This window comes from Oryzias melastigma, linkage group LG20 (assembly GCF_002922805.2).
Source record: "Oryzias melastigma strain HK-1 linkage group LG20, ASM292280v2, whole genome shotgun sequence".
Taxonomy (NCBI): Eukaryota; Metazoa; Chordata; class Actinopteri; order Beloniformes; family Adrianichthyidae; genus Oryzias; species Oryzias melastigma.
In genome coordinates, this window is record NC_050531.1 from 11,840,942 (window position 1) to 11,868,101 (window position 27,160).

The following is a 27,160-nucleotide window of genomic DNA, read 5'->3' on the forward strand; positions in this document are numbered from 1 at the left end:
GGCGCAGGGAACCAGCTTTGTTGTTTCTTCTTTGCCCACAGTGATCAGTAAACCGGTCGACTGCATCTTCCCTTATGACTTCAAAGAGGCTCTAAGGAAGAAGGTGGGTCTTTGAAAACCTTTGAGTTTTTAAATCAAGTTTATATTTGAACATATTTTAGTCAAATATAAATATGGCTAATACACATCTTTAAACAGAAGTGATGGAAATTAATGTTTTTGTTAATTTTTGGAGGACTAAATGAAAGAAGTTTAAATGTTTTTATCTTTTATGTGTATTTAACGTGTGTGAGAAGTGGTGTGATCTAATTTTTTTTTTCTCTGTCAGAACGGGAAGGTGGAGATCGCTTCAACAGAGCGGACTCTGCTCGGCTTCTTTTTGGCCAAAATGCACAAAATCGACCCTGATGTGCTGGTGGTGAGTCGTGATGACGGCACCGCCTTCTATCGCTTCTTTTCTTTATGCCGCCAGGAAAAAAAAATTACTTGTTTTGTGTGTTTAGGGTCACGACATCTTCGGTTTTGATCTGGAAGTTCTCCTGCAGAGGATCAATGCGTGCAAAGTTCCCCACTGGTCTAAAATTGGGCGTCTCCGGAGAGCCAACATGCCCAAATTAGGGGTAAAAGATTCAGACAAAGAGCTTTTTGTTTGGTATGAAAACACGTTGTGTGAGTGATCTCTTTTTTGCAGGGTCGAGGTCTCTTCGCAGAGAAGAATGCAACCTGCGGCCGTTTGGTGTGTGATGTGGAGATATCTGCCAAAGAGCTGATTCGCTGCAAAAGTTACCACCTGACAGAGCTGGCGGCTCAGGTGCTGAAGGTGGAGAGAGTGACCGTCCCCCAGGAGGAGGTGAAGAATCTGTACAGGTGAGTGACCAGCATCTCATAAATATGACAGATTTGAAGGGATTCCAACAGACGGACACGACAGAAATAACAAGCATGCCCCTAAACCTGTGTGACAGCGACTCTCCTCACCTGCTGTACCTGCTGGAGTTGACGTGGACCGACGCCAAGCTGATCCTCCAGATCATGTGCGAGCTCAACGTGCTTCCTCTGGCTCTGCAGATCACCAACATCGCTGGAAACGTCCTGGTAACTCCAAGAATTCCCTCAAATTTTCCAAAATGTCAGCTTTTCTGTTGACTTTATGTCCGTAGCAACCATTTTATGTTTTAGTCGTCTGGGGATACCGAACAGATAGACGTAAATTTCAGAAGAATCAGCAAAAGTAAACTTTTGAATTTCCTTAGCAACAGGTGTTTTTTTGCTAACCACGCCCACATTTCTAAAATGTTCATATCTATTGTTATATAAATATGTTCAGCTCTCACCTGGGATCCATATATTCGATTTTTACAATTTTTGTGTAAATAATGTGTGAGTAATGTGCGAGCTTGCCAAACACACGCCATTTAAAAACCACAACTTCTAATTGTAACATTTTTTTTCCTGATGATGCCTGAGAAGTTAGAAGACGGTCGATAAAAATACCTTGGATGAGTTTTTGTTTGCAGCCGGTGATAAAGTGTTTTTTTTTTATTCTAATTCAAGATGGCAGGCTCTTCCTAAGGTCAAAGGTCGGGGTGTTTGTGGAATTTTGTGAAACAAAAGTTTCCTTTTTCCTTATTGTGGAAAAACGTGAACATTTTCAAACCTTATATTAAGTGTGTCCATCCCATAATAATTTCAAAGCTCCATTTGGATATCTCCGACACGTGTTCTGATATTGTTATTTGATCTTGAAATATTTTTATTAGCGATTTTTCCCTTATTTATCTTTTTTTACGGTTTTGTTCACCATGATGTCATCGTCTTGGAGGGGTGGGGGTTGTTCACTATGCCCAAATTTCATTTTTGCCGGGTACTAGATGTGTGCAAGTTTTGGTGAGTTTTCACACATGTGGGGGGCGGGGTCAAATTTGTGCAGAAATGTTTCCATATTTGAAAACAGTGACTGCTGCAAGCCACAAAAATGCTGAAAAATAGGGTATTTGTGGTGTAGGAAATATGTAGCGGGGAGGGGAAAGGGGGCGGCGTTGCTCTACTCTAACAATCTCACCCAAACTCAGAGGGAAATGTCTAATAAACTACTGCTGCTCTACAGAAATATGTCCTAGAAAACAACTCTGGGTTTTTTATTTAGTCTAAAACAGCATAATCAGAATTAAAAGAACACTGGGAACACTTTTACAAAAGATGATCGCAGTGAGACTTTAAAGACTTCTGCCTCTTCTCTGCAGTCTCGCACATTGATGGGCGGCCGCTCTGAGAGGAACGAGTACCTGCTGCTTCACGCTTTCCACGACAAGAACTACATCGTCCCCGACAAACCCTCCTTTAAGAAAGCTCAGCTGGAGACGGCAAGAAACCGGATTGACAGAATCTACTTCCTTTTAATTCCTTTTATTAAAAAACTTTTTTACCATTTTCTTTAGGTTGAAGGAGAGGAGGATGTGGATGCAGGAAAAGGAAAAAGGAAGAAGAAGGCAGCGTATTCCGGGGGTCTGGTTCTGGACCCCAAAGTGGGTGAGTACGTCTCTGAAATCCTGTCTGTATGTTTCCTAAATAGTTACTCGATGTTCTCTGACTCTCACCTTTATCTTTCAGGTTTCTACGATAAGTTTGTGCTGCTTCTAGACTTCAACAGCTTGTATCCCTCCATCATCCAGGAGTTCAACATTTGCTTCACCACCGTCCAGAGGGAGGCCCAGAACTCCCGCAGGAGGACTGAGGTCGGTCAAAAGGAGCGCTGTGACCTCTGTATGGGGTCAAATCAGGATCAAAATCAATGATAGAACCGATTGGGAACTTGAAAAGTAAATGTTTTACATTTTAAAACAGTTTTAAACTCAAAAATACACATGGTAAAGTTTAAATAATAATTAAAAATATGAGTTTTAAGTTTATATTTTTTTTATTTAAGTTGTAAGTATTCAAATATATATATATATTTTTTAATATTTCTTAAGTTTACAAAACGTACATTTGAGTTTAAATTCTTCAAATGAACAATGTCTGTTTTTCAAATTTACAACCTGGTTTTTCATTAACTTTAAGTTGACCCTGATTTGACCCCATACATCTGAAATAAAAAAAATCAAATTCTCCTCAACAGTCAAGTTTACTGAAAATATTTATTTATTTTTTATGTAAATGATAACAGGAGGATGAATCCGAAGAAATTCCAGAGATTCCGGATCCCGACCTTGAAATGGGAATTCTCCCTAAAGAAATCCGGAAGCTGGTTGAACGGCGTAAACAGGTCAAACAGCTGATGAAGCAGCAGGACATCAACCCGGATCTGTACATGCAGGTAGATGATGACAGCAGCACATTCAGACACTCTTTTAGTGTTCTTTTTCAGAACGTACAAAAACTTTTACAGTTTTAAATGTGTCCACGTGTTGTGAAATGTTCCCCAAACTCCCTCTAGAGAGTTTTCTTTGTGTTTTTTTAGTATGACATCCGTCAGAAGGCCCTGAAGCTGACGGCTAACAGCATGTATGGCTGCCTGGGATTCAGCTTCAGCCGCTTCTACGCAAAGCCTCTAGCTGCTCTGGTGACGCACAAAGGGAGAGAGGTGAGCAGAGGCTGTTCAACAGCCTGTTTTCACCTAATAAAACTACAAGTTCTGCTTCAAAAAGTTCATTTTAAATCTGGTAGAAGCAAGAATTTAGTTTGAAACTGTTGAAAGTTTATAGTAACTGGACCGAGAGACTCCTCCCCCCTTGTGCTCCAAACAGGAAGTACCTGGTGGCTCCAAGAAACCAAAATCCCATAGACTTCTATGGAGAAATAAACAGTTATAACTTAGTCATTCTATTTGTCAGCTCTGATAACCTGCTCTCTCTTTTGGCATGAAAGTGAGATTAAATAGCTCAAAGTACATTTTTCTTTTTAATTCTTAAACCACATTGTTTACTTACATCCATCAATTCATTTTCAAAACCTCCTGGTTGCTGGAGCCTATCCCAGCTACTGTTGGATGGAGGTGGGGTTCAGTTTTCCAGTCTATCCTCATTCCCTCACACCTAAGGACTATTTATTGTAATAAATTAACTTATGAAAGCCCACGCATGCACATGGAGAACTCCACAGAGGAAGGTTCCAGCTGGGATTTGAACCAGAACTTTCTTGCTGTGAGAGTGCTAACCGCGACATCACAGTGCACCCCCTAGTTTACTTTTTAATTGTTTAATGAACTGCTTAATTTCGCAGGGATAAAACTAAATTTTTGAGATTTCTATTTATTGAAACTCATTCAGTCGTCCACTAGAGGGCAGCGTTGCATCATATTCCAGATGTTTTCCAATGATTCCTACTTCCTGTTATTGGATCCTGGGTTTGTTTTTGAGGGTGTTGGTGTCCTCCTCTGACCACTTGCTCCCTCTCTGTTCTAAATACATGAACTCCTGCTCTTTAATGCTGTCAGATTCAGATTTCTGCTTCATCTTGCAGCCTCTCGTCACTAGTTTGCCATGTTTTCATGACACAGACTCAACCACGGATAGTCTGATTGTGTCAGGAGTCATGGGCGTGCTCTCTAATAAAGCGCTGCAAAGCAGCATGTGTACTGCATGACATAAAGAGCTAAAGCTGGTGTTGTAACTGAACACCACACACACACATGCAGACACACACCCCCCCTCCATGCCAGTGATAGTACTCATGTTGATTTAATGAGCTCTAACAGTACAGGTCCTCAGCAGAGACATCAGGGTTTGCCTCAGGGGAGTCCTTCATTAAGCTCCTCTTACACATTCATTGTGGTTCCTAATAGAGGGCAGAGCTGCAACGGACTGCGTGTTTTGTTATTTTCGTCTCCGCGTTCGTGCCTCTGGTCGTTCTCCGTCAGCTTTGTGAAAGTTGAGGATTTGACTCACTGGTTTGAGTTTCTTAGCCTCCAAACTTGCTCCTTTTTCTTTTTTTTTCATCCTTTCAAGATTATTTACTTTCTGCTCGCTGTAATTCAATAAGCACTCGGAAGGAAGATGGCAGCTCTGTAATTATCTGAAAAAGAGACATTTCACATCAAAAGGTTACGGATGAGTTTGTTTTGACTGCATTAATCCACACAACAAATAGAACGATCTCCTCATGTCCAGGTTTCTCACACACTTGAGCTTCAATTATGCGATTATTTACAGCATTGTTGTCTTACGAGGAAAAGAAACTCTTGTTTTTATAGTTTGTCACACTTTTTCCATCCCCTGAGTTGAAAAAAATGCTTGTTTTTGTCAGATCAAGCTAGAGTGCCCGGATCTTTCTTGAGTCGTCTTTGTATATTCGATTTTATCTTTCAGGTTACGGTTAAATGAGATATGAAGTATTTTTTACAGATATTTGAGATATGGAATTTACAATCAAGTATTAGGGCCACCAAAAAAAAAGATGCAAATAAAATTATGAAAAAGGCGCAATTTGTCAAGAATGAACTCATGAAATTATTTTAAAAAGTACATATCTCATTCTTCTACTTTATTCTTGTATTTTTTTAAAACTGATAAATGGCTGTTTTTGTACAATTACATTTTTTTCTCATAATTTTATGACCTTTTCTCATGAAATTATGACTTTTTCTCAGAATTTTATGACTTTATTCTTATTTTTTCCTTTTTTACTCATTAGGACTTTTTTTTGTAAAATTCCAACTGTTTTTTATCATAATTTCTACAACTTTTATTATTGTTTTAACTTCTCTTTTCATAAAAACTTTCTTTTTGTAAAATGTTAACTTTTTTATTATAATTTTACGAATTTATTTTTGTTTTGCTTTTCATAACGATTTTAATTTTTGTAAAATTTTTACTTTTTACTTTTTACTTCTTATAATTTTACTAATTTTTTCATACATTTTTTACTTTTATCTCATAACAACTTTATTTTTTGAATTACAACTTTTTTCTCCAATTTTATGAGATTATTCTTGTAAAATTACATATTTTTGTCATAATTTTATGACTTCATTCTTGTAAATATTTTCCCTTTCTTCTCATAATCACTTTATTTTGTTAAATTTGGACTTTTATCCTAATTTAACAAATTTGTTTTAAAAAAATTAGGACTTGTTCATAATTTTACACATTTTTGACTTGTATCTCATAACAACTTAATTTTCGTAAAATTATGACCTTTTTGTCATAATTCTACAGTTTTATTTTCGTGAAATCACACATGTTTGTCTCATAATGACTTTTAAAAATAATTTTACTACCTAATTCTCTTTTATTATTTTGTTATTATTACTATTTTTTTGGTGGGCCTGAGACTCCTTTGTAGGAAGTGAAAGTTCAGCTGAAATCGCTATGACGATGCGTTATCATTTATGTCTACCAACATTATTAAACCTTCTGTGCAGTGATAGAAACCGCTGTTTTAATCTTAGTCGATACGTTGGCAGAGAGTCTTCTTTTTAGATCCAAGTAAATATACTTTATTTTGAAATCAGGATTTAAAGCTGCTCATGCTCGGCTCCTTCTGCTGATGTGGGTCGATTGTGTTCCATGATGGCCAGATCACCCATGTACCAGCAAGTTCTGTATCTCTCCTCACTTCCTTTTGCTGCGGTGATTTCATTCTCGAACCCCCTGCACACACCACCGAAACTCCAAAGTCCTGCATTATGTGTTGGTGATTGGCCGACCAAACTCAGCTGACAGAAACACTCTGTGGGTATTGTGAAAAGGAAAAGACACCAGACCCAACAAAGCAGAAGAGCTGAAGGCTGCAATCAGCAACCCGAGCCTCCATGACACCTCCGCTGGGCCGCACTCGGATCGCCTTCATGTCACGACGCGTTGCTGCAACAAGTCCTGCAAGGCGAGCTCCGAGTGTCAGATTCTTTTGTTGTCCAACCTTTTCTGTGTTGACGGTCTTTTCTTAAATTGGCTACATTCAGATTTTCTGAGCTGCAAGTTGTCTCCAAACAATCTTTTGTTTACTCTAAACCAGCGTTTTTCAAACCTATTTTGCATCTCAAATTGGTTTAATGTCAGACAATATTTTCAAGGACCGACCTTTAAGATGTAGCAGATAAATACAACAAAATAAAATGATACAAACTGTATTTTTGATGGAAAAACAAACATGTATGGAACTTTAGTAGCATCCCTATTACATTGGAAAGCTGGTTGCAGAATGTCACGCAGAGCAGGAAGGGAAAAACCTGCTGTATAAATTCCAATATTTTATTTTATTTCATTTCAAACATATAAAAAGAAATATGTAGAGAAATCTATAACCTGTTGGATAATAATAATCATCCATTCTGCCATGCAATTCAAGAAAAAACAAGTATAAATATGTTTTAAGTGAGATTTTTTACCTATCTTTAAAGTTCTTCTGTGACTTCACCACACTTTTTGATGCACTTTTTTTGATGTTTTTTGTTTATTTTGCTAGCTTGGGGTTTTTAAATTTAGCTTGAATGTACTATGTATTCGAGGCATCAACAGAAAGATGTCTGGTAGTTTTTCAAAATAAACTCCTTTCAGAATCAGACGATCTATAAACATAAAATGTGTTTGCTCTCTGTGCAACCGGGTACCGATCACTAAATTAAAGTAAAAATTTTAATTTATGTCTTAATTTTTGAGCTTCACATGTTTGGACTCGGCACTCTGTGAACAACCAGCTTCTTTAGAGGAGGTCATACCCTCCTTGTTTGTGGCCTTAGTGGTCAAACACTAAACTCAGTCTTCCTCATTAGTGTTCTGTTTTAATTTCACAATTTTTGTGACATTTTCACAAATTCCAATTATTTTTTTGTAGATTTTTTGTAGTAAGATGGTAAGCAAGATTCATATTCAAGAGAAAAAAACCTGTTTGTATTCTAAAAGTTCTGCTTTCACTCTGAAAAGCTGAATTAGATCATCCTTTTTACTTATTAGGTTGTGTCTATATACAAAATAGCTACACAGAAAACTTTTCACAAATAAAGTCTGTGCTTTCCTGCCTTTAGCTGACGCCGCTCCATTGGCTTTCACCTGACTGCATTTGCGTGTATCGTTTCCCCGAGACACGGAGTGATATCACCAAATTAGTGTTTGTGTGGCGAGGGCTTAGCAAATTGGATTGTGTTGCATGCATCTGAAAGGTCATCGGTCAGATTGGAAGCCGCCGTTGGCTAAATAATCAGCTCTGTGATGTAGCGCCACAACCACCTTCTGGTAATCTTCGCGGTTTGTTTTCTTTGCATCTCCGATGAAGGACACGACTATTTATACTGCCAGAAGGAAGATGAGTCGTTTTTTTATGTAACGCAACAAAAAGACACAAAAATGCTATAAAATATCAACATTTTTGCTTTTTTTTAATGAAAACTGATCAAGTTAAACCCTGACAGCGGTGTCCCGTTCTTGGGCGGTGAGCTCGTACGCTGGTGAGGGTTAGCAGCAACGCAACAGAGAAGTCGCCTAAATGTGCATCCAGCTCTAAAGTTATTAGAAGCTAAGTAGTTCTCAGTAGTTTCCATCGGCGGAGCGCCAGAAGGGCCAGCTGGCATTTATAGCTGCGTTTCCAGTGTATTTGTGGCTATTGCCATTTGCACCCCTGCCCCCATTTTAATCATCACATTTGCACTCTACTTTCATCTCATAATTTAGGAGGCTTTTTATTTTTGTAATTGTAACATGTATACTGATCACCACTCTGTCCACAGTGTAAATCCGCCCCCCTCATCTGTTGGGATGGGGGGTGTCTGCTGTGAATGTGCATGTGTTCTCTGTATTTATTGATCGGCCTTGCTCTCATCTTTCTGTCACTCGCAGTTTAAATAGAGGACTAAGCCTCATGGGACAGTGCAGGTCAGATTTTAAGTTGGCGGCGGTGGCGGCGGGGTTACAGTGGTTTCTTGACAGACGTTTGGCTGCAGCGCAGATTCGCTAACTTTAGAGGATGGAAAGGCCCCTTATTCACTCTAGGTCCCGGTTCTCGGGAGCCAGAGTGCGTGCACGCGCCCCCGTACGGGTTGCCGAACTCTGCCCTTTGTCGGGGGGACCATTTGTTGTGGCCCTACTCTGTCCTGGTATGTGTGGGTATTAAGAGGGGGATGATGGGTATTAAGAGGAAGGTGAAGGTTTAGGATTACACAGCCGAGCGTCCGCCACAGATTGATGTCCCGCTCAGCCCCTCGGTTATTTTGGGTCCTTTTGTACGGTCGCCACCGAACAGTTGGATAAAGGAGCACATGCGTGAAATGTGTTTTTGATGGGCTGATTAATGGATTTGATTCAACCGGCAGACGTCTATTGTCCGCCGGCTGCTGGCTGATAGATTTATGTAACCGCCGGATCATTTTCCCTGACAGTTAACGAAGATTAATTGCTCTAAAAACTTGCTGTTGTTCAGGGTTAAGGTCAGGAATCTTGACTTTGCCTAATTTACTTCTTGTTTTGTGCTTTAGCTGTGACTTTTACATCAACTCCTCAAAGCTCTGAGCCAGTGTGTTTATGTCCCCCTAAACGAGTGATGCTAAGAACACAGGCGGCTGGAAGCTGCTGATTGTTGCGGACTGCAGATCGGTTTGACCTTTGTCCCCATCGCCAGCAAATCTGACGACCATTAGCAGGTGTATGTGCGCGTCTCGGGATGAAGGATGACTCCTGAAAGCCATTCTAATGTAATTGAGTCTCTGTCCTTGTGTTTAAAAACAGCTCGACAGAGGCTTGGAGTTGGCATCCAAAGAAAGAGGAGGAGGAAGAAGGATCGACGCTTGCATGTGTGATAAACTCAGGGGTGCAGAGGGGTCATAGTTTGGTTTAGGTTAAAATCCTGTATGTGATGAAGTCTAAGAAAACATTGTTGTGCCCACCACTGACCCTAATTCCATGTCATCTGTCCTGCCCGAGAAATGATGAACCATTTCCCAGAATGAAACCCCTGATAGTAGGAGTAATTTTTATATTTCCCTGAATTAGAAATAGGAATGCTAACCTGCTTACTCCAAGGTGTGTGTGTCAGGAAATGAAGCCTGGTTGTGTCGTTCTCCTAAATAGCTGGCTTTACTCCTGAAAGGACGGGACTTAACAAATAGTCACATGGGAGCAGCGCTGCTATTTTAGCTGCATTCGCTCGACGGCGGCACAGAACGGGTTCGGAATCTAAACGGCAACACTAGTAACACCTACTAATGAGGCCATGTGAGACCGAGCTAATGGCAGGGATTACAATTAATAACAGATTGATCTGACATCTGGTGTCCGTGTAGGAATCATTGACAGAGCTGTTAATGAGTGGATAATTTGTAAATGGTTTTAACCCAGTTGGACAGAGAATGCTGTAATGTATATTTAGCTTAACTACATTTGAGGCTTTGGGAAGCAATTTAATAGGAAAAGTGCTCACAACAATTGAAAAAAATAATTTTATGAATGAATCACTGGATTGTGTGGTTTTCCTGGTTGTGAGATAAAGAATGGACCAGGCTCCTCACAGTACTACTACTACTTTCATAGCCTTTACTAAAGAGTCCCTCGCTATATTGTGGTTCACCTTTCGAGGTTTCACTGTTTTACAGACTTTTTCAATGCAACTTTGCATGTTTTTGTTGTTGTGTCTTGATTGGCTGTTGACCATTGTCAATCCGTTCCATATTCCTGTACCCAGTACACTCAGTTTGATAGATCTACATAGACCTTTGCAGCTCTAAGACATCTGTATTCCTACTTTGCAGATTTCGTCTATCGCAGATTGTTTTTAGAACGTTACCCCCACAATAAATGAGGAAACAGTATCTATTTTACCTGTTTGAGTGTTTTAGTGACTTCAATAAGAAAACAGCGTTTAAAGTCTTTCACGACTTTAAACAGTCGTCCAAAAGTACAGTTGACCAATCTATGGCATCGACAGTCAACGTCCTCTTCCCCACTGTACGCAGTATTTGTAGCTATCCTACCTCCAGGTTAATAATTTTCAGTCATTCTAAAGTCATCGTTTTACTTCTGTTGCGTGGGTTTTTTAGGGAGTCAGAACTTCAAACCTCTTGGCCTTGCTATCAACTGCTTTTAAGGTCCCGCTAGGAGACCAAACCCACAGAGCTTTTTTTTTTTTCTAATATGACGGTCAAGCTTAACTCTGGTCTCTTCTACCTGGTTTAAGGATTGCAATCACAAGCAACCTTTCAACCAACTTTCTGGTCTAATGGACCAAATGTTCTCAACCTATCCTAAAACGCTGGTGAACTGCTAGTAATCGAGGTTAAAGACCCACCTTTAGGTTCTTTCACTAGTTGAATACACTTGAGACTCCGATTTTAATTTATCCAACTAGCCTCCAGGTCGTAATTATTTTATTTTGTTTTTTTTAATTATTATTAAATTATTTTTATTTTATTTTTTATATTTTATTTATTTTTTATAAATGTTATATTTATTTCTATTTTAATATTTTTTAGTTTTTACACATTTTTCATTTTTATATTTTTATTTTGTTTTGTTTTTATTAATTTAATTTAATTTGTGATGGGGTGTGGTAAAATGTGATGCAATAATTTTATTTTTTATTTTTTATATTTTTTTATTATTTATGTATTTTATTTTATTTATTTAATTTGTGACATAGTTTGATGGGTTATTTATTTTATTTGATTATATTATGTGATGATGAATTTAATTTTTGTTTTTTTATTTTTTTATTTAATATCAGTGTCCAAGAATGTTGGCTAAAAATACAAATGACACAACTGTATCATGAAACAGTTGCCAACTATGCCAGATATATGCTTTTTTTCTTTAAGTCTGTCCACATAATATTTAGCCGACAGATTTGTTGCTTTTTTGTTGCTATTTTTGAGTATTTACAACAGTGTTTGTCTTCTTTACCTTGTCAGAATTAAGTACAAACAAATGTGCCATTTAAAAAGAACTGAGCACATTTTTAAAATGATGAATTTCAACTCAACATTTGAAATGTCAAATTCAAGTTTCTTTATTACTTCAAGTTTTTAAAGCTCCACTATTTGATAAAACAAAGAAATGGAGAATTAGTGACTACTTAAATAGAAATGCAGTCTTTGCTGACTTTAAAAACGCCCAATTCAACAGTAACAGTAGTTGTTATAAACAAATGGCAGGAGTGTGATTAAGTCATTAGAATCAAGACTGTTTTAAATTTCACCTGTACAGATAATTTCACTAGTTTTAATTATTTAGTGTTTATATCTATAGCTTAACACAAAAAATGCTGATTGTGGGTCCACTGGCCCCTCCCACCTTCACAGGTACCGTTTCAGTCGGCTGACTGTCTTCCCAAAATGCTTTTCATTGGAGTGCTTTTCAAAACAATCGTCAGAAACTGTTTTTCAAGGGGTTCTCTGCCAGGATTATGAGGGTCAGAGAGGACGTCCTTCTATTAAAGCATGCTGGATTATCATGTTTCTAGATTTTCCATTGAATCGCTATTAAAATAGCCAGTTAACATCTCCGTTCTTACCATAGTTGGACAAAAACCCATTAAACGATCGGATATAGGTTTGGTCAAACAGTTGGGTTTTAATGCTGACAAAAGACTGGTGGGAAAAGCGGCACCACTGAGCTGCTCTCTGCTGAATATGACAGGCTGGAATAAGTTGACGCTAATGGATAGAGCTTCTGTACAGGCGCATAGGAGGACATGCGAAGACGTAAGGCATTTTTAACAAGTGAAAAATCTGATTTGGAGCACAAGCTGTGATGGCTGACTGTGGGAAAGTTTAGTGTTTTCAGTGAAATAGTCAAAAGACTTTTAGGAAACTGGAGGGCTTTGTTAAAACATCAAACCCTAAAATTGGTTTCATTTTTCCAACTTGATCTACTCTGAACAACCTGGTTAATTTTTCTTTTTATACCCAACACTTCTTGTCAGTTTGACAGAATTTATTTCTCACTGACTTGTTGACCTGTCAGTCTATACTTATTTAAAACTGATTACTTTAAAAGGAATTATTTATATTTCTAAACAGACTACATAACTGAGGACGTGTCGGGTATGAGTTGAAATGGCTCCAACAGAAATGGTCTTATCCAAAGCTTGTAAATCAAGGAACATCAACAGAGGCAGTCAAAGAAAAACAGACATGCACAGACAGGATATGGGTGCAGTTTTGCATACTGTCCTTTTGCAAAGTTTTAGAGGGAAAAAAAGCATGATTTGAGCAAAAATCTGTGTGGAAAAATCCCATCTTGTGACTGAAAACTCTGATCCTAGTCCTAATGTGTTTAGTCACTTCAAAATAAAAGATTAAATGAGATTATGATTCCATTTTCAAAACAAGAGTCTTCCTCTTCTGCTCACATTTCCTGTCATTTCTTCAATTGATGTCAGCGCTTTTCATGGAATCGCTCAACTACCGTCTGTTCTAATTAACATTTATAAACACCAATGATGCCAGAAGAAAACCAGTAAAATACAAATTTAAACTGGTATTTATAAATTAAATTAATAATAGATTGGGGGGAAAAGGAAGTTGTATAGGACATATTGAAAAATGATGAACCCAAATGGTTCTGGTGTTTGGAAATCTGAGTGCCTGTGATGCTTTTTCAGTTGTTTGGACCAGTATGAGTGGCATCCTCGGTGGTGACTTGTGCAATCATCAAGGCGAAGACTTACACACAGACACTTTTTTCACCCCCCCAGAGAAAATATGTTTGCATTGGTCGGTATAGTGAGCGTATGTTGGTATGTGTTTAAACATGAGCCCACACACACATGGCCATTCCTGTGTCATGGTCAAACGACTTGTCTTTCACACATTTCATTCTTTAAAGCTGTCCGTCCAGCTGGAACTGACAGCATATGGAAAACCTTTCTAAAGATGTCCACACATCAATTACATCAACGCATTCTCACCTCGCGTCGCCTCCCCCCATCGCCTTGTTTTGCTTTCTCCATTTGCCCTTCCTTCATTTTTCACATCCATTTGGTCATCTGCTGTTAGATCTCCTATTTATATAGGCTTAAACATTATAATAAATTGAAGAAATTATATATTAAGCCAAAATCTTCTAGTATTTTTGTTTTGAAGGTTAAAATATAGAAATTTAACTACCCTTCTGTTATTTTGTATTTATTTTTTTAAATCCTGTAATATGTATTATTGGTTATAGGTGATGCTTGATTGATTTAGGCTGGCTTCATACTATGTAAAAAGTCAAACATTGGATCAATTAACAAAAGCTCTGTAAAAACATTAGTTTTTATCAAATGAAATTCTTAAACCATCAATCCAAAGTTTGATTTGATGAAAACTTAAAAGAATGTAACAAGTTGGTCAAACGTTTCACTTGTTTCAGTGTAGGTGGGAAAGTGTGATGTAGAAGTTGATTTGTTGGTCATAATTGTATAATTCTTCTTTTTGATTTCTGTTTCTGCTGTGGTCAGAACTGATATTTCTTGGAATACTCAATATGCTAACGATGTGGGTTTTTATGGTGATATTCACAGGCAGCGGTGGATGCTCTTTGTTCTTTTCCAGATAGAAACACAACTGTGGAGATTTGTTTGTTTATTTTACTTCCCAAAGAGCAGCTGTTCAGAAAAGAATGTAGCTCAAATTGGCACAGAGCTGCTTACTAAAGCTTTTAACCTGAACTGCCTAAAGGTCTGCTGAACAACTGAGTTTGGTGATGAGTCTGTCTTCATCAGCGCGTTGGCAAAGGTCCATGTGCTAATCAGTTGTGCTTTGTTTTTAGTTTTTTCTTTTCTAATTTTCTTTGACTGCTCCCATATTTTCCTTACAGATTGTCACAATGAAGTATTTAAATTGTGTGTTCATTAATCATGTTAATGAAGTAAATAAATGAACGATTTGTAGCACAAAGGGTTGCAGGGTTCAAGTAGTTTTACCCAAAGATCTGATGTAAAGCAATTCATTTTAGTGTTTCTAATGCATCAAAACTCACTCCTTCCATCTTTATGGGTTTCTATGTTGAAACAATTGTCGGAGATCCACCTCTAAAACATAGAGCACAATAAAAACTAAAAAAGTAGCATTACTGCGATAATGCTAGAGTGAATCCTTTATTCTGAATGTGGTCACTGAAGATGCTTTAAAAAATACTAAAAGTACGAGATACCAAACTTCCATTATTTGCGGTAAGTCCAAAAAGAATTTGAAGAATTTCTTGAAAAATCGCAAAATTTTTTAAAATGCTTCAAAGCAGGGGTGTCAAACTCAATCATACAGGGGATTAAAAATTAAACACATCTTAGATCAAGGGCTGAGAAACAAAAAAAAAATAATTGAACACACTAAAACTAAATTTTAAAACTTTAAAATGTAACTTTTTAACATAACTATGAATAAAAACAGACAGGAATATTATTTCAGAATTAATCAACTTAAACATTAAATAACTTTCAATATTTTACTCTCTGTAAAGATATATTTTGTCAAAATTATGCAACTTAGAAAAAAGATAAATGTTAAAAGAAAGAACACACAAATTTCTTTGTCAATTTATATGAAACATAAACTTTATACATATCCCAAAAGACTTTGATCTCCATAAATTATATTCTTTCAAAATAAAAAAATACAAATTGAATATCAAAAATACAATCTGTGCTTTTTAGCAAAAACAAATCAATTCATTCAATTTTTATTTGCTATGTGTTTTATTATCTGTCTGTTTTATCCTAATTTGCCCTTAATTATTTTATCCAGTTATGTTTATTTATTCCTGCTCCATCAGTGAGAGGGAGAAGATGATGATACCCTTGCGATTTAGAACGTAATCGTAGTGTTGCTTCCATATGTTACCAGCATAAAATAACATCAGGCCTTTAATAACAATAAAATAAAATGATCTAGTGGGCCGGATCCGGCCCCCGGGCCTTGACTTTGATGCATGGGCTTTACAGCTATGAATACAAAAAGTACAAAAATGAAGTCCTGAACGTTTTGATACCAATGTTGCATAAGTCTTAAAAGTGCAAAAATTATTTTGAAAAATTTCCCGTCGACTTAAAATTAAATTCTATAATTGCAAAAATCTTTAAAACTGTTAAAATCATGAGGACCAAAAATACAAGCATGAATGTCCGGAATGAGCTGAACATTGTTGAAATCACTGAAAGTGTGATTGAGGCTGAAAAACCATCGGAAAGGAGCAGGAGAATTACAATAGTGTGAATGCATTCTTAAGAAGTTACCCAATCAAAAGCAAAAACGACTGTTTTCCAACAGGTTAGAACAATGTGATGATCCCTCTGTAATGTTGTGAGTACACAGATCTGCCCAACTTTAAAATGATCATTTTAGTGCTGCTTTTCCAATTTTTGCAAAGCTTTCCTTTAAGTTCTCCTGATGAGTTAAATGAAAAACCCAACACAATCGTGTCTTTATTGTTGTTTGTTATATTCTATCAGAGTCTTTGACTTTCTCCTCCCTCAAAGATTTCTTCTGCATCAAAGCCCGGCGTGTCGGGCCAAAATTTGGGAGTGTCATACACGGCGTGACCTTGACTGTAGCCTCGAATGGAGAAAGCTGTTCCATGTATGGCCCAGACCCCCCCCTCGCTGTACAGTGGTATGCAGCTGGGAGTGGAAGCTGGGCCCCGCCTCTTCCTCACACTCTGAAATAGCCACGTCCTTGTCCGCACACGGGGCGCAGTGCGAGTCGGGGTGTGTATATATGCAGCCGTGCTTGATTGAGGAGCAGATTGCTGGTGACAGGTCACACCACGTTCTGTCTCCCTGACCCCCCTTCAGATTAGTTAGCCAGAGCCCCCTCTCTCCCCCCTCCCTCTTCTGTGGACCCTCACCTGTTAGGATCCCTCTGCTGCCCCCCTGAATTTCCCAAACTGCATTCAATGACCTCCTCTTTCTCCCAGCTGGTGATAAAGGCCATTACGGCTCATTGGAGGGTGTGTTGCCTGGCCCAGAGTGTGTGTGGGTTGAAAAGACGACGGTCACAGCACGCTCTCATAATTGCCCTCTTAGCTAATAATCCTCCATTTAAAAGCAAGTCACCTGCTCTCTCACACATTCACATGAGTGCGTGTGCACACCTCACACATGCACACTCGGTTAATAACATACAGCTGAAGCTGAATATTTACAAACTGTTTGTGTCTAAGTGATTTGTTTGTTTATTCGACTTGTGGATGTTCTTCATTCTTCTGTGCTTTTATTTGCTCACATTATTGACACAGTTCTGTTTTGTTTTTTCAGATTCTGATGCACACCAAAGACATGGTTCAGAAGGTGAGTTATGTTGCACTAATTGAGCAAAAACAGGTTTTTTAACTTAAAAAAAGAACATTTCACTCATCTTTTTGACATAGATTGAAATGAATTCAGGTCTAGAAACAAAGATTTTAATGTGTTCACAAAAACTAAAGGATTTTTGACTTTTTTCGTAAATTTAATATAATTTCAAAAAGTCTATGACTCTAAATCATAAAAAATTAAGCATTTTCTAGAAGTAAACAATGATATTCTCTCATACATAAATTGATCAACTTTTTGTTTGTAGCATTTTTGTATACAAATTTTCTAGCTCAAAGTGGTTCTCAGAAGCCTTAAAGTCACCAGTGTTGGGTATAATGAATTAAAAAGTACCAAATTACTGTAATTTGATTACTTTTGTCAGTAACGGAGTAACGTAGCAAATAACCGTTTAAATTTTGCCAATTAAATTACAATTACTAGACTACAGAAACCCTCATTTATTATTTGGGAATTAATTGGGAAATAACACTCATTGGGGAATCAGTGAAGTAATTTTATTACAATTTAAGTCCATAACTAAAGTAAGGTAATCAGTTACTCTGGAAAAGTAATTTACCTAACACTGAAAGTCCAACCTGTTAAAGTACATGTGTGCAAACCCAGTAAAGCATCTACAAAATAAAAAGTACTAACAAATCAATTAATCCAACAGTCCAAATGAATGACAGCTAAGAACTGTCTTATGTTGTCAACACCCTTTTAGTCTGTTGATATTATTTCCACTAAAACATCCTCAGGTCAAGTCGTGGTTTAGACAACTTCTGTGATTCATCATCTTGTTAGTGAACATCACGTTTGGTGATTAATCCTCAAAAATTCAGTACTTGTTCTTTCAAATATTTCAAGATATTTAAATTCAGATAAATGTTTACAATTATTTGAGGTGAATCCTAATATTTTATCCTAAAGAACCCCAACTTTTTATTTGCAGCTAATATTAACAAAAAATATTTTATTTTTCTTTTTTGAACTGCATGCTTTTATTTTGGGAAAGATTATTCGATAAACAAATCTAGAAGACTTGTGATTATAGTTTTGAAAATTTTAGGAAATATTTAGAAAACTGAGTCATTCTTTGTCTCTATCATCTCCTTAAAATGTGCCAGCACTCACTAGCTTTATTTTTTCAATACAGTAAACGTCTCAGACTTACTAAGAAGCTCCACAATTCAAAAAAGTCCAAACAGATCACATAAAAGATTTTTAAATACTCATAACACATGTATGACCTTATACAAGCTTTTTTGGTTTGTTGTATGACTCAGATGAACCTGGAGGTCATTTATGGAGATACGGACTCCATCATGATCAACACCAACAGCAAGTCCCTTGAAGAAGTCTTCAAACTTGGAAATAAGGTTTGTGCTCACACGCTGCTGTGGGAATGGTGTGTTTAGGTCTGTGAACAAACCGGTCTGTTATTTTGTTTCCAGGTGAAGGCAGAAGTGAACAAGCTGTACAAGCTCCTCGAGATCGACATCGACGGCGTGTTCAAGTCACTTCTGCTTCTTAAGAAGAAGAAATATGCGGCGCTGGTGGTGGAGCAACACGGCGATGGACGCTACAGCGTGAAGCAAGAGCTCAAAGGCTTGGACATCGTCCGCAGAGATTGGTGCGGTTTGGCCAAGGAGTGTGGCAAGTACGTGAGAAGACTAGTCCGCCAAATGATCGTCAATGCCAGGATTCATAATCGTCTTTTTTCCCCTCCACGCTAGTTACGTGATTGGTCAGATCTTGTCCGACCAGAGTCGGGACATTATTGTGGAGAACATCCAGAAGCACCTGGTGGAAGTGGGAGAGAGGGTTGCCAATGGAGACATACCCCTGAACCTGTATGAGATCCACAAGGTGAGTTTGCTGCGACACTCTGTGACCTGCTGCTGCTCTCCTCCTCATTGCTGCTTTTCTTCAGGCCTTGACGAAGGATCCTCAAGACTACCCGGACAAGAAAAGTCTTCCTCACGTCCACGTGGCTCTGTGGATCAACTCTCAGGGCGGTCGAAGAGTTAAAGCTGGAGATACCATCTCTTACCTCATCTGCAAGGTTCGCAAACTAAGTTTTTTAGACAAAACTCTCTATTTGTGTGATTTAGATAAATTTTTTTCCCTCAGTGTAATTTTGGCTGAAAAAATGTTTTTCCTTTATGTTGTCAATCTGTTCGGCTTTCACTTAAAAGACATTTTTGTTTTATATTTGTAATTTTTACACTTTATCAAATGTTGAACCGTTTAAGCAAATTGTCTTTTCATTTAAAATAAACATGAACATTTAATTTTTCTTCTAAAAGTTAGCTTTCCATTAAAAAAACTTTAAACTCTTCAGTGTGTACTCAGATTAAAAGAAGAATAAACCTGAGAGTCACAGATTTAATTTTATGAATTTTTAACCCTTGTTTTTAAGATTTTCCAAAAAATAACCGTTACAGATTCCTTTTTTTGAGTTTCAACGGGTTCTTTACAAATAAAATGTAACATTTACTTAAATAACGCTTTTTTAGTTGTTTAGCTTTCTTTATTTTAGCTCACAGCCATTAATTTGGGAGTATTAGCAAATATTTTAGTCTCTTAAACCTTTTACTTCTTTACTAAACATGTTTAGCCCTCACCATTCCCACAAATATCTATATTTTTTAGGAAATGCATCCTTCTCGCTCGCCGGCTTTCGCTAAAATCACACTGTAACCGCTTTTCCCTTCGTAGGACGGCTCCACGCTAGCAGCCAGTCAGAGGGCGTACGCTCTGGAGCAGCTGCAGAAGCAGGAGGGTCTCGGCGTGGACACACAGTACTACCTGGCCCAGCAGATCCACCCAGTGGTGTCCCGCATCTGTGAGCCCATCGAGGGCATCGACGGCGTCCTCATAGCAACGTGGCTGGGTAAGATCTCTTATGACTATAAAAGGCCTGCACACATTTGAGAAAATTGCTAAATTAGATTTATTGGCTTTCTTATTAGCAGATTTCTTCATCGCTTTTTTAAAATACAATCATTTTTAAAGCTTTATTAACCCACGACTGCAGGTATTTAAGATGATTTTCATCCAGGTAGGAGCAAAATCATTGAGAGAAAGTTTAAAAGAAAGTTAGTCGGACTCTTGTGAAGTAATCAGCAGTAAGTAAAATGCCGGCGTCTGCTTCAGGTCTGGACCCGAGTCACTTCCGATCCCACCAGCAGCATCAGAGGGAGGAGGAGGCTGACGGCATGCTGGGAGGTCCGGTCCAGCTGACCGATGAGGAGCGCTACAGAGACTGTGAGAGGTTTACCTTCACCTGCCCCTCATGTGGTACCGACAACATCTACGACAATGTCTTTGATGGAGCTGTAAGTACACACGTTCTGATATTCCTATTTTTGATTTGACTTATTTTTGGTTAGTTTTCTTTACATTTGATAGCACAAGAAGCATGTGATGTGCGTTCAAGATTTTCAGGGCCTTCAATGTGAATTTTATTCACACTGAAGAAGCAGGGAGGGGCTTCTTCTTTTTCTTTTATCAATTGTTTACTAACGCATGTCTGTCACTTATTGTTGGTGCAAAATGCGGTGCAAATCTAGCAAATCTTGCTCGAGGATTTATCTTTCCCAGCTGTTTCTGAGGCAGAATTTTCATGGGAAGTGACGATTTGAAAGGGTGTTTCTAGGGGCGGTGTGAACGCAGCTGGGGTGTTGCTTGATGTAGTCATGAGTGTGTCAGTATCTAGTTTGCTTAAGTTATGGGAGGTTGTAGTTTTGCTGCAAAATATTTTCTGTTTAATAAGAAAAACTTCCTGAACTCTTTTCACACACCCTCTTTTAGAGTGTCCACATTGAAGTACTGCAGTAGATATTCACACGGCACTTTTGGGAGTCAACCAAATGACAGCAACAAGTTCTTCTAGTTACAACAACTGCTCATTTGGAGCAGAAATTCCCATAAACGGGTCAGAAATTAAAAAAAATAAAGAGAATCCAGCTAGTACTTGGATTGTGTGGCTTCTTAGTGTAAAGCTTTCTCTGTACCTTATGAAATTTTAATCTAAAAATTTCCTAGATTTGTTTTTTTTCTGGCTTTTTCCTTAATAATGGTTTCCAAGTCTAACATTACTTCTTTTAGGGAAGCTCCCTTCTGTCTGCATTTCCGCAGTCAAGACCAGAACTGGTTAGTTTCAGTCGAGTTGCAGCCGAACTGCATCTTTAAACAAGTGTTTTCCCACAGCATCCCACAGTCACTGGATCCTATATTGGAAGAGGTCAAAGGTCGAGCATTGCAGTTTAATTTGCCACCTGTCTGCATCAAAGAGTTCCCGCAGTTTTCAATGGTTTCCAGTGACCTCATCCTTTAGACAGGCGATATCTAATCTGTTGAGCTCGATGGCAATAAAACCGTGTTCCGCTCCCCTAAAATGGAGGAAAATTTTAAAAAGCTGTGATGATTTCTTTTAATGTTTTGTGTTTTTAATTGCGGCTTAGTCAGCAGAGACGTGCAGTAGGGGTGTGAGAACAGGAGAAAATAGTTTCTATGGGCATTGCAGTAAAACTTCCTGTGCTCCTCTCATCCTCCATATTGTGTCTCTGTCTGTATTTTTAGACAGCTGCCTGGCTCCAAAGTGGACTCTGTTTTCATTGGCATAGTTTGGACACCACAGCTTGAAAAGCCTTTCCTTAACCCGTCCACTCCACTCCACACACACACACACACACCTCGCTCCTTCCATTTGTCAGGCCAAGGTCGCGTACTGGAGTGTTATCAGCCTCTAATGAGGAGCAGGGCACGCAGCTTTTTCTCGTCTGGAAGACACCAATAAAACTGACAAGCCTCTGTCCTCGACAGACAGGGGAGGCCCGCATTAAATAAAAAAAAGGAGTATTACACTTAATAAAGGAGGATGTGATTATTTTTTAATTTGAAGAGTTGGAGAGCAGAAAATAAGTGTAAAAAATAAAGAGAAACACGATGTTCTTGAGGCTGGTATGCAACCCTCACACACTGAAACTGATAAGACGGTAAGTTAATTAAGGTGGCCAACATGGTCTAACAGCTCAGAGCGAAGGGGAGGACAGATGGGCCTTGACTCTGCCACTGACACGGAGCCGTAGATTGTAGGAGGAGGCGCTGATAGATGACGGAGGACAGGCAGGGGAGTCGAGTTGTTTGGCCGAGGTTTGAAAAGATCGCTAGGTATCCCGAACGCGCAGTTACAATGAAATGCTGTGAAAGCTGCAGATTATCAAAGCAGCACAAGGGGGAAAACAGGCTGGTAAACCTTTTTTAAAAAGTAATTTTACATAATTGTTCTTTTAATTTAAAAAGTAAAGAAAATAGCCTTAGTCATAAATAGGGGTGTGCCAAAATATCTATATAGCGATATATCTCAATATTTAGTCCTATGATTGATTCTTGATTGGTTCTCACCATGTATTGATCTTTTATTTTTGTTTGAAGAGGCTGTAAAACATTATATTTGTCATCCTTTTGTGACTGAATCTTACAAATTATTCCAATTCAATTGGTGTCAATTCTAGCAATTCTATGTGAGTTATTAGATATTATTTTTTACCAATTACCGATAATATATTGCATCATATCGTGAGGTATCCAGTGATTCCTAGTCCTAGTCAAAACTGCCCTTATAAGTGGATATGGGCTGTCTGCAGGTGAAAATTCAGAAATCCTGCACAGTGCATGCACAAAATCTAAAAGTAGTAGACCACTTGGTGAGCATGTATATTGAAAATGTGTGTGCATTTTTTTCTACGGGTATGCTGCACTTGAACAACATTTAAGGGTAAGTAAGAATGAAGTAGATGAAACGTGTCATATGGAATTTTCAACTTTTGAACCTCAAAGACTTATGGAGAGAATATAGTGTCATTCGATTTGTGTACGTATTTCTTGATTTGTAAATTATACAATACATTTTGTGCGTAACTGTGTGTACTTGCAATTGTGTATTCACTTTTACAAAATGCGACTTACAAACGCTCTTAAAATTACAACAGCTTAAACTAACTACACTCATAAATCTTTAAAAAGCATGCACAAATCACCTGATAGATGCACACAAAACCACATATATGTACAAATCTACTTTGAACGCCGGTTCCCATTCACGGTGATGGCAGACGGCGCAATGTCCTCCTGTTAAAGCTTCGTGAGTTCTGAAAGACTAAAAAAAAAGAGTTTTTTTTAAAGATGGAAGGGTTATGGACCCACTACGCGCTTTGGGTGTCAAGGAGGACTTCACACTGCCTCCTATTGCCGTTACTGGGAACTGGCGCTCGTGGAAAAGCTCCGTGGCGAAGGCGCTGGCAGGGAAAGTGAGTTAGCGATGAGAATAGAGACACTTTAGTGTTTAAAAAAAACACATATTTAGATTTTTTTTTATATAAATTATTGGGCATATTAACATACAACTTACATCGTCCTTAAAAATACTTGCACAATGCATTTACCAAACGCACGACAACTGTGTGCAATGCAGCCACTCTTCTGGCCTGTACAACCCAAAAACGACCCGAATGCATGCCACAAAGGCATTAGATTTCTCATTTTTAATGTATTTTGTTTAAAAAAAAAAAAAGATGAACTGTAATGTAATCTAGCCTGCTTGGTGAGGGGGAGTTTTCATAGCAAGATGAAGTCTGGATTGAAACAAGTGAGATAAAGAAGCAGGAAGGGTGTCTGGAGTTGGAAGCTGCTTTCATCCCCAGCAGACTGAGAAAACCAGAGTGGGAAAATAAACAGAGTGGACCGAAATGGGCAGAGTGAATGTGTGCAGCCGAATGAGCTGAAAGACTCAAACTGTCAAAAAAATCTCTGGTAATTTTCTCTCCAAAAAGGGAATGATGCAAGCAAACAAAGTCCCCCCACCGCGTGCGTCTGGGTGGGGGGGTGTCACGTGCATACTTTCATGTCGCTGGCTTCTCTGCAAAAACCTTTTTTAGCTGCTGTCAGCGCGACAGGTAAATGGAGTTCAGGTTGCAAGGGGCAAGTGTTTAAAGCCGTCACATTTATTGTAATTGTTATGTACTGCGGCTGCCTTTTTCATTGCATTAGCCATAAGCCTTGCTTTCAAGTGGACAGTTCAGGGGGTCACTCTGACCTGTTTTCTTTAGGCTACAATAATGTTAAATTTTGCTGGGCCCCAGGGTGCTTTCAGCTCTAACACCTTTCGTGTCTGACATGCTCTTTGTGTTGGTTTAAAGTTAATGGCCAAGTTTCTCTGTTATTGGACTTGACTGCTTTCCTGATTATAGGGGTAAAAATTGACTGCCATGATTTTCTGTATGCATACTGTATATTTATGGGTAGTAGACAATTATGACCCTTCACTTGTAATTGTTTTTGCAAAATAAAAGCTCTTTGATGTATACATTAAAAATAATGATGCCTTAATGTTGGGTAGCAAGAAAGGAGAAGAATTAGTCTGTTTGGATCAAGATAAAAAGGAAAATGTTATCAAAGACACATGGGTAAACAACAAATTGTGCAGATTCTCGTTAGGCTGCAAAACGCTCACACCTGGCTCAGAAAATGCGTGTTCAGGCGGCCATTTCAAAGGAAAAGTCTACGGAATCACACATAAACAGTTGCAAGAAAAAGTATGTGAATCCCTTATGGAGAGAAAATAGTATCACCCTGATTTGTATGTGCATAATTCCTAATTGTAACTCAAAACATTTTATGAATAAGTACAAAAATTACGGAAAAAAATACTACTTACGCATGCACAAATTAAAATTCCAACATCTTGAAATTGACTACATGCACAAATCTTTAAAAATTACGCACAAATTGCTTGTTACGCACAGACAAAACCACATTTACTCACAAATCTAATGTGAGACTTAAATCCAAAGTTAAGCACAAATCAAGAATTATGCACAAACAAATATAAAGTTACACACAAATCAATAATATGCACACACAAATCCAAAGGAACGCACACATAAATCCAAACTCATACACAAATCAAGAATTACGCATGCACAAACCGGGGTAATACTATTTTCTCTCCATTAGATTTCTGCATGAATTTGTCATAAAAATGTTCTGATCCTCATCTCAGTTGTATCACACAATAAACCTAGTCTGCTTCAACTAATACAACTTCAACTTGGTTTAAGTTATTGCTGCCAAAGGAGGCTCAACCAGTTATTAAATCCAAGGGTTCACATATTTCTTTCTACACTGCACTTTGAATTTTTACACACTTTGTTAAAAAAAAAAAACACAAAACTTAATTTTTTTGTGTTTTATTAGTTCGAGCAAACTGTGTTTGGCATGTAATGTGACTTAGATGAAGATCAGAACATATTTTATGACAAATTCATGCAGAAATCCAAATAACCCCAAATAATTTACATACTTTTTCTTGTTCTTTTCGGGCTTCTAGTTTTAAAATTCTCGTGTTCAGGCATTGCTACGTCCAAAACATGCAGCCATTGAACGCATGTTGAAAGCTAAACCAGTTGAACTTATTGAACTCTTATTTGATAGTGGTGTTTATGTAGCGTCTTTTTCAAAACACGGATGTGCCAACCATTTAAAAATTGATCATGAATTAGAAATGAATTATTTCAGTTAAATGACACCAAGCCTTTTATATATCAGAATAGAGATGTGAAAGAAAAACCCTTGAGCAAGATTCACCAGATTTGCACCGCTTTGACATTTTGCACCAAGCTTCTTTCAATTGTGAGTCTATGTGTTGGTATCTGGTATTGACAGTTCAGCGTGAACATCCCCCTTGTCTTTCATTTAAATTCATTTTTAAAGCTGATCTTTTTCAAAGTATAAAGAAGGCTCAAGACATAACCTGGCTTCATTCAAATTCAAACAGCAGTGTGAGAGATGACTCCAAAATGGTTACTACTCCTGGTCTATGCCACTGCTCACAGTGAGATGTGGAAAAAAACTGTTACGCATATATCTATGAAGTTAGATTCATATCTATCAAATCTGAAACCAATCTACCAATAAATGTCAATTTTTGCTGACTTGAGGTATTCAATTACTTCTGTCTCAGCAGTTTAACCCTCATTCTCAAATGCAAAAAAAAAGTCATTAATTCTGGAGGGGGCACGGGGCTGGAGCCTTTTCTTTTGGTTCGGCTCCCTAAAGAGAAGCGGCTCTTTGGGTTGTTTTGTTGCTTAAATTCCATTTATTATTGACAAAAACATAAAATTATGCACAAAAGTGTGAAAATTGTTTTTTTATGTATGAATCTTTATTTTATGGATATAAATATATTCGGTATATTCAACCACATTTCAGGCTTTTTCTTAGATTTTAGTCATGAAGAAATAATGTGTCTACCAAGTCAAAATATGACACTTTTTGTGTCACAACTTAGCCTAGCGGTCAGATGGGGAGCGTCTTAGGCTGTGATTTTTGTTTTTAAACCTGCTTCGAACAGGAAGTCATGTGGTTTTTCCTTGGATATAACCTGTGTTTCCTTTTTCTTTTTTCCAGGGTAATAAGTTGGAGCCCAGTTTGATGCGGTGCTGTCATGTTCCCTGTCAGAGTCGCCCCATCGACTACCCGGTCCACATCAGCAACAAACTCCTACTGGACATCCGTCGCCATATTAAGAAATACTACTCTGTGAGTACTCCTGCATTTTTAGCTGTGCTCTGCTTTTTGAGGACAAATACTCTCATGGTTTCTTCTATGGAATGTTTATTTTAGTTGGTGGGACGTTCCTACAGGAAAACCAAAATGCGAGCAGCTTAGTTTATTAAAAACAAAAGATTTTACCTTTTTTTTCCAATTTGTTGTGGTTTTTCGCTTCACCGCAACATACTACATTGAGGAGATAGTATTTAATGATTCAACCTAAAAAAACTAGCCGGTCCTTCAGTCCTGTTATCACATTTACCCACATTTGCTGTGTGGTCAAAAACTCAAGGGTGGTAGGGGCGGGGCCTAATGGTCAAATGTGTCACACAGACTGCTGGTCTAAAGC

General features: G+C 38.0%; 1 protein-coding gene across 2 annotated transcripts in view; it reads left to right on the forward strand.

Annotated features, from left to right (window-relative positions):
• Nucleotides 1–27,160, forward strand: part of pola1 (polymerase (DNA directed), alpha 1) — a 60,939-nt gene that overhangs the window by 5,458 nt on the left and 28,321 nt on the right. For both annotated transcript variants that reach the window (XM_024280312.2, XM_024280313.2), the window contains exons 17-34: nucleotides 42–103; nucleotides 329–418; nucleotides 504–620; nucleotides 692–867; nucleotides 966–1,095; nucleotides 2,244–2,363; nucleotides 2,439–2,529; nucleotides 2,611–2,735; nucleotides 3,167–3,316; nucleotides 3,461–3,583; nucleotides 17,155–17,187; nucleotides 18,480–18,572; nucleotides 18,648–18,853; nucleotides 18,930–19,062; nucleotides 19,127–19,258; nucleotides 19,915–20,089; nucleotides 20,353–20,534; nucleotides 26,668–26,799. In XM_024280312.2, the coding sequence (XP_024136080.1) occupies nucleotides 42–103; nucleotides 329–418; nucleotides 504–620; nucleotides 692–867; nucleotides 966–1,095; nucleotides 2,244–2,363; nucleotides 2,439–2,529; nucleotides 2,611–2,735; nucleotides 3,167–3,316; nucleotides 3,461–3,583; nucleotides 17,155–17,187; nucleotides 18,480–18,572; nucleotides 18,648–18,853; nucleotides 18,930–19,062; nucleotides 19,127–19,258; nucleotides 19,915–20,089; nucleotides 20,353–20,534; nucleotides 26,668–26,799 (2,270 nt within the window). The remainder of the gene's footprint in view (nucleotides 1–41; nucleotides 104–328; nucleotides 419–503; nucleotides 621–691; nucleotides 868–965; nucleotides 1,096–2,243; nucleotides 2,364–2,438; nucleotides 2,530–2,610; nucleotides 2,736–3,166; nucleotides 3,317–3,460; nucleotides 3,584–17,154; nucleotides 17,188–18,479; nucleotides 18,573–18,647; nucleotides 18,854–18,929; nucleotides 19,063–19,126; nucleotides 19,259–19,914; nucleotides 20,090–20,352; nucleotides 20,535–26,667; nucleotides 26,800–27,160) is intronic.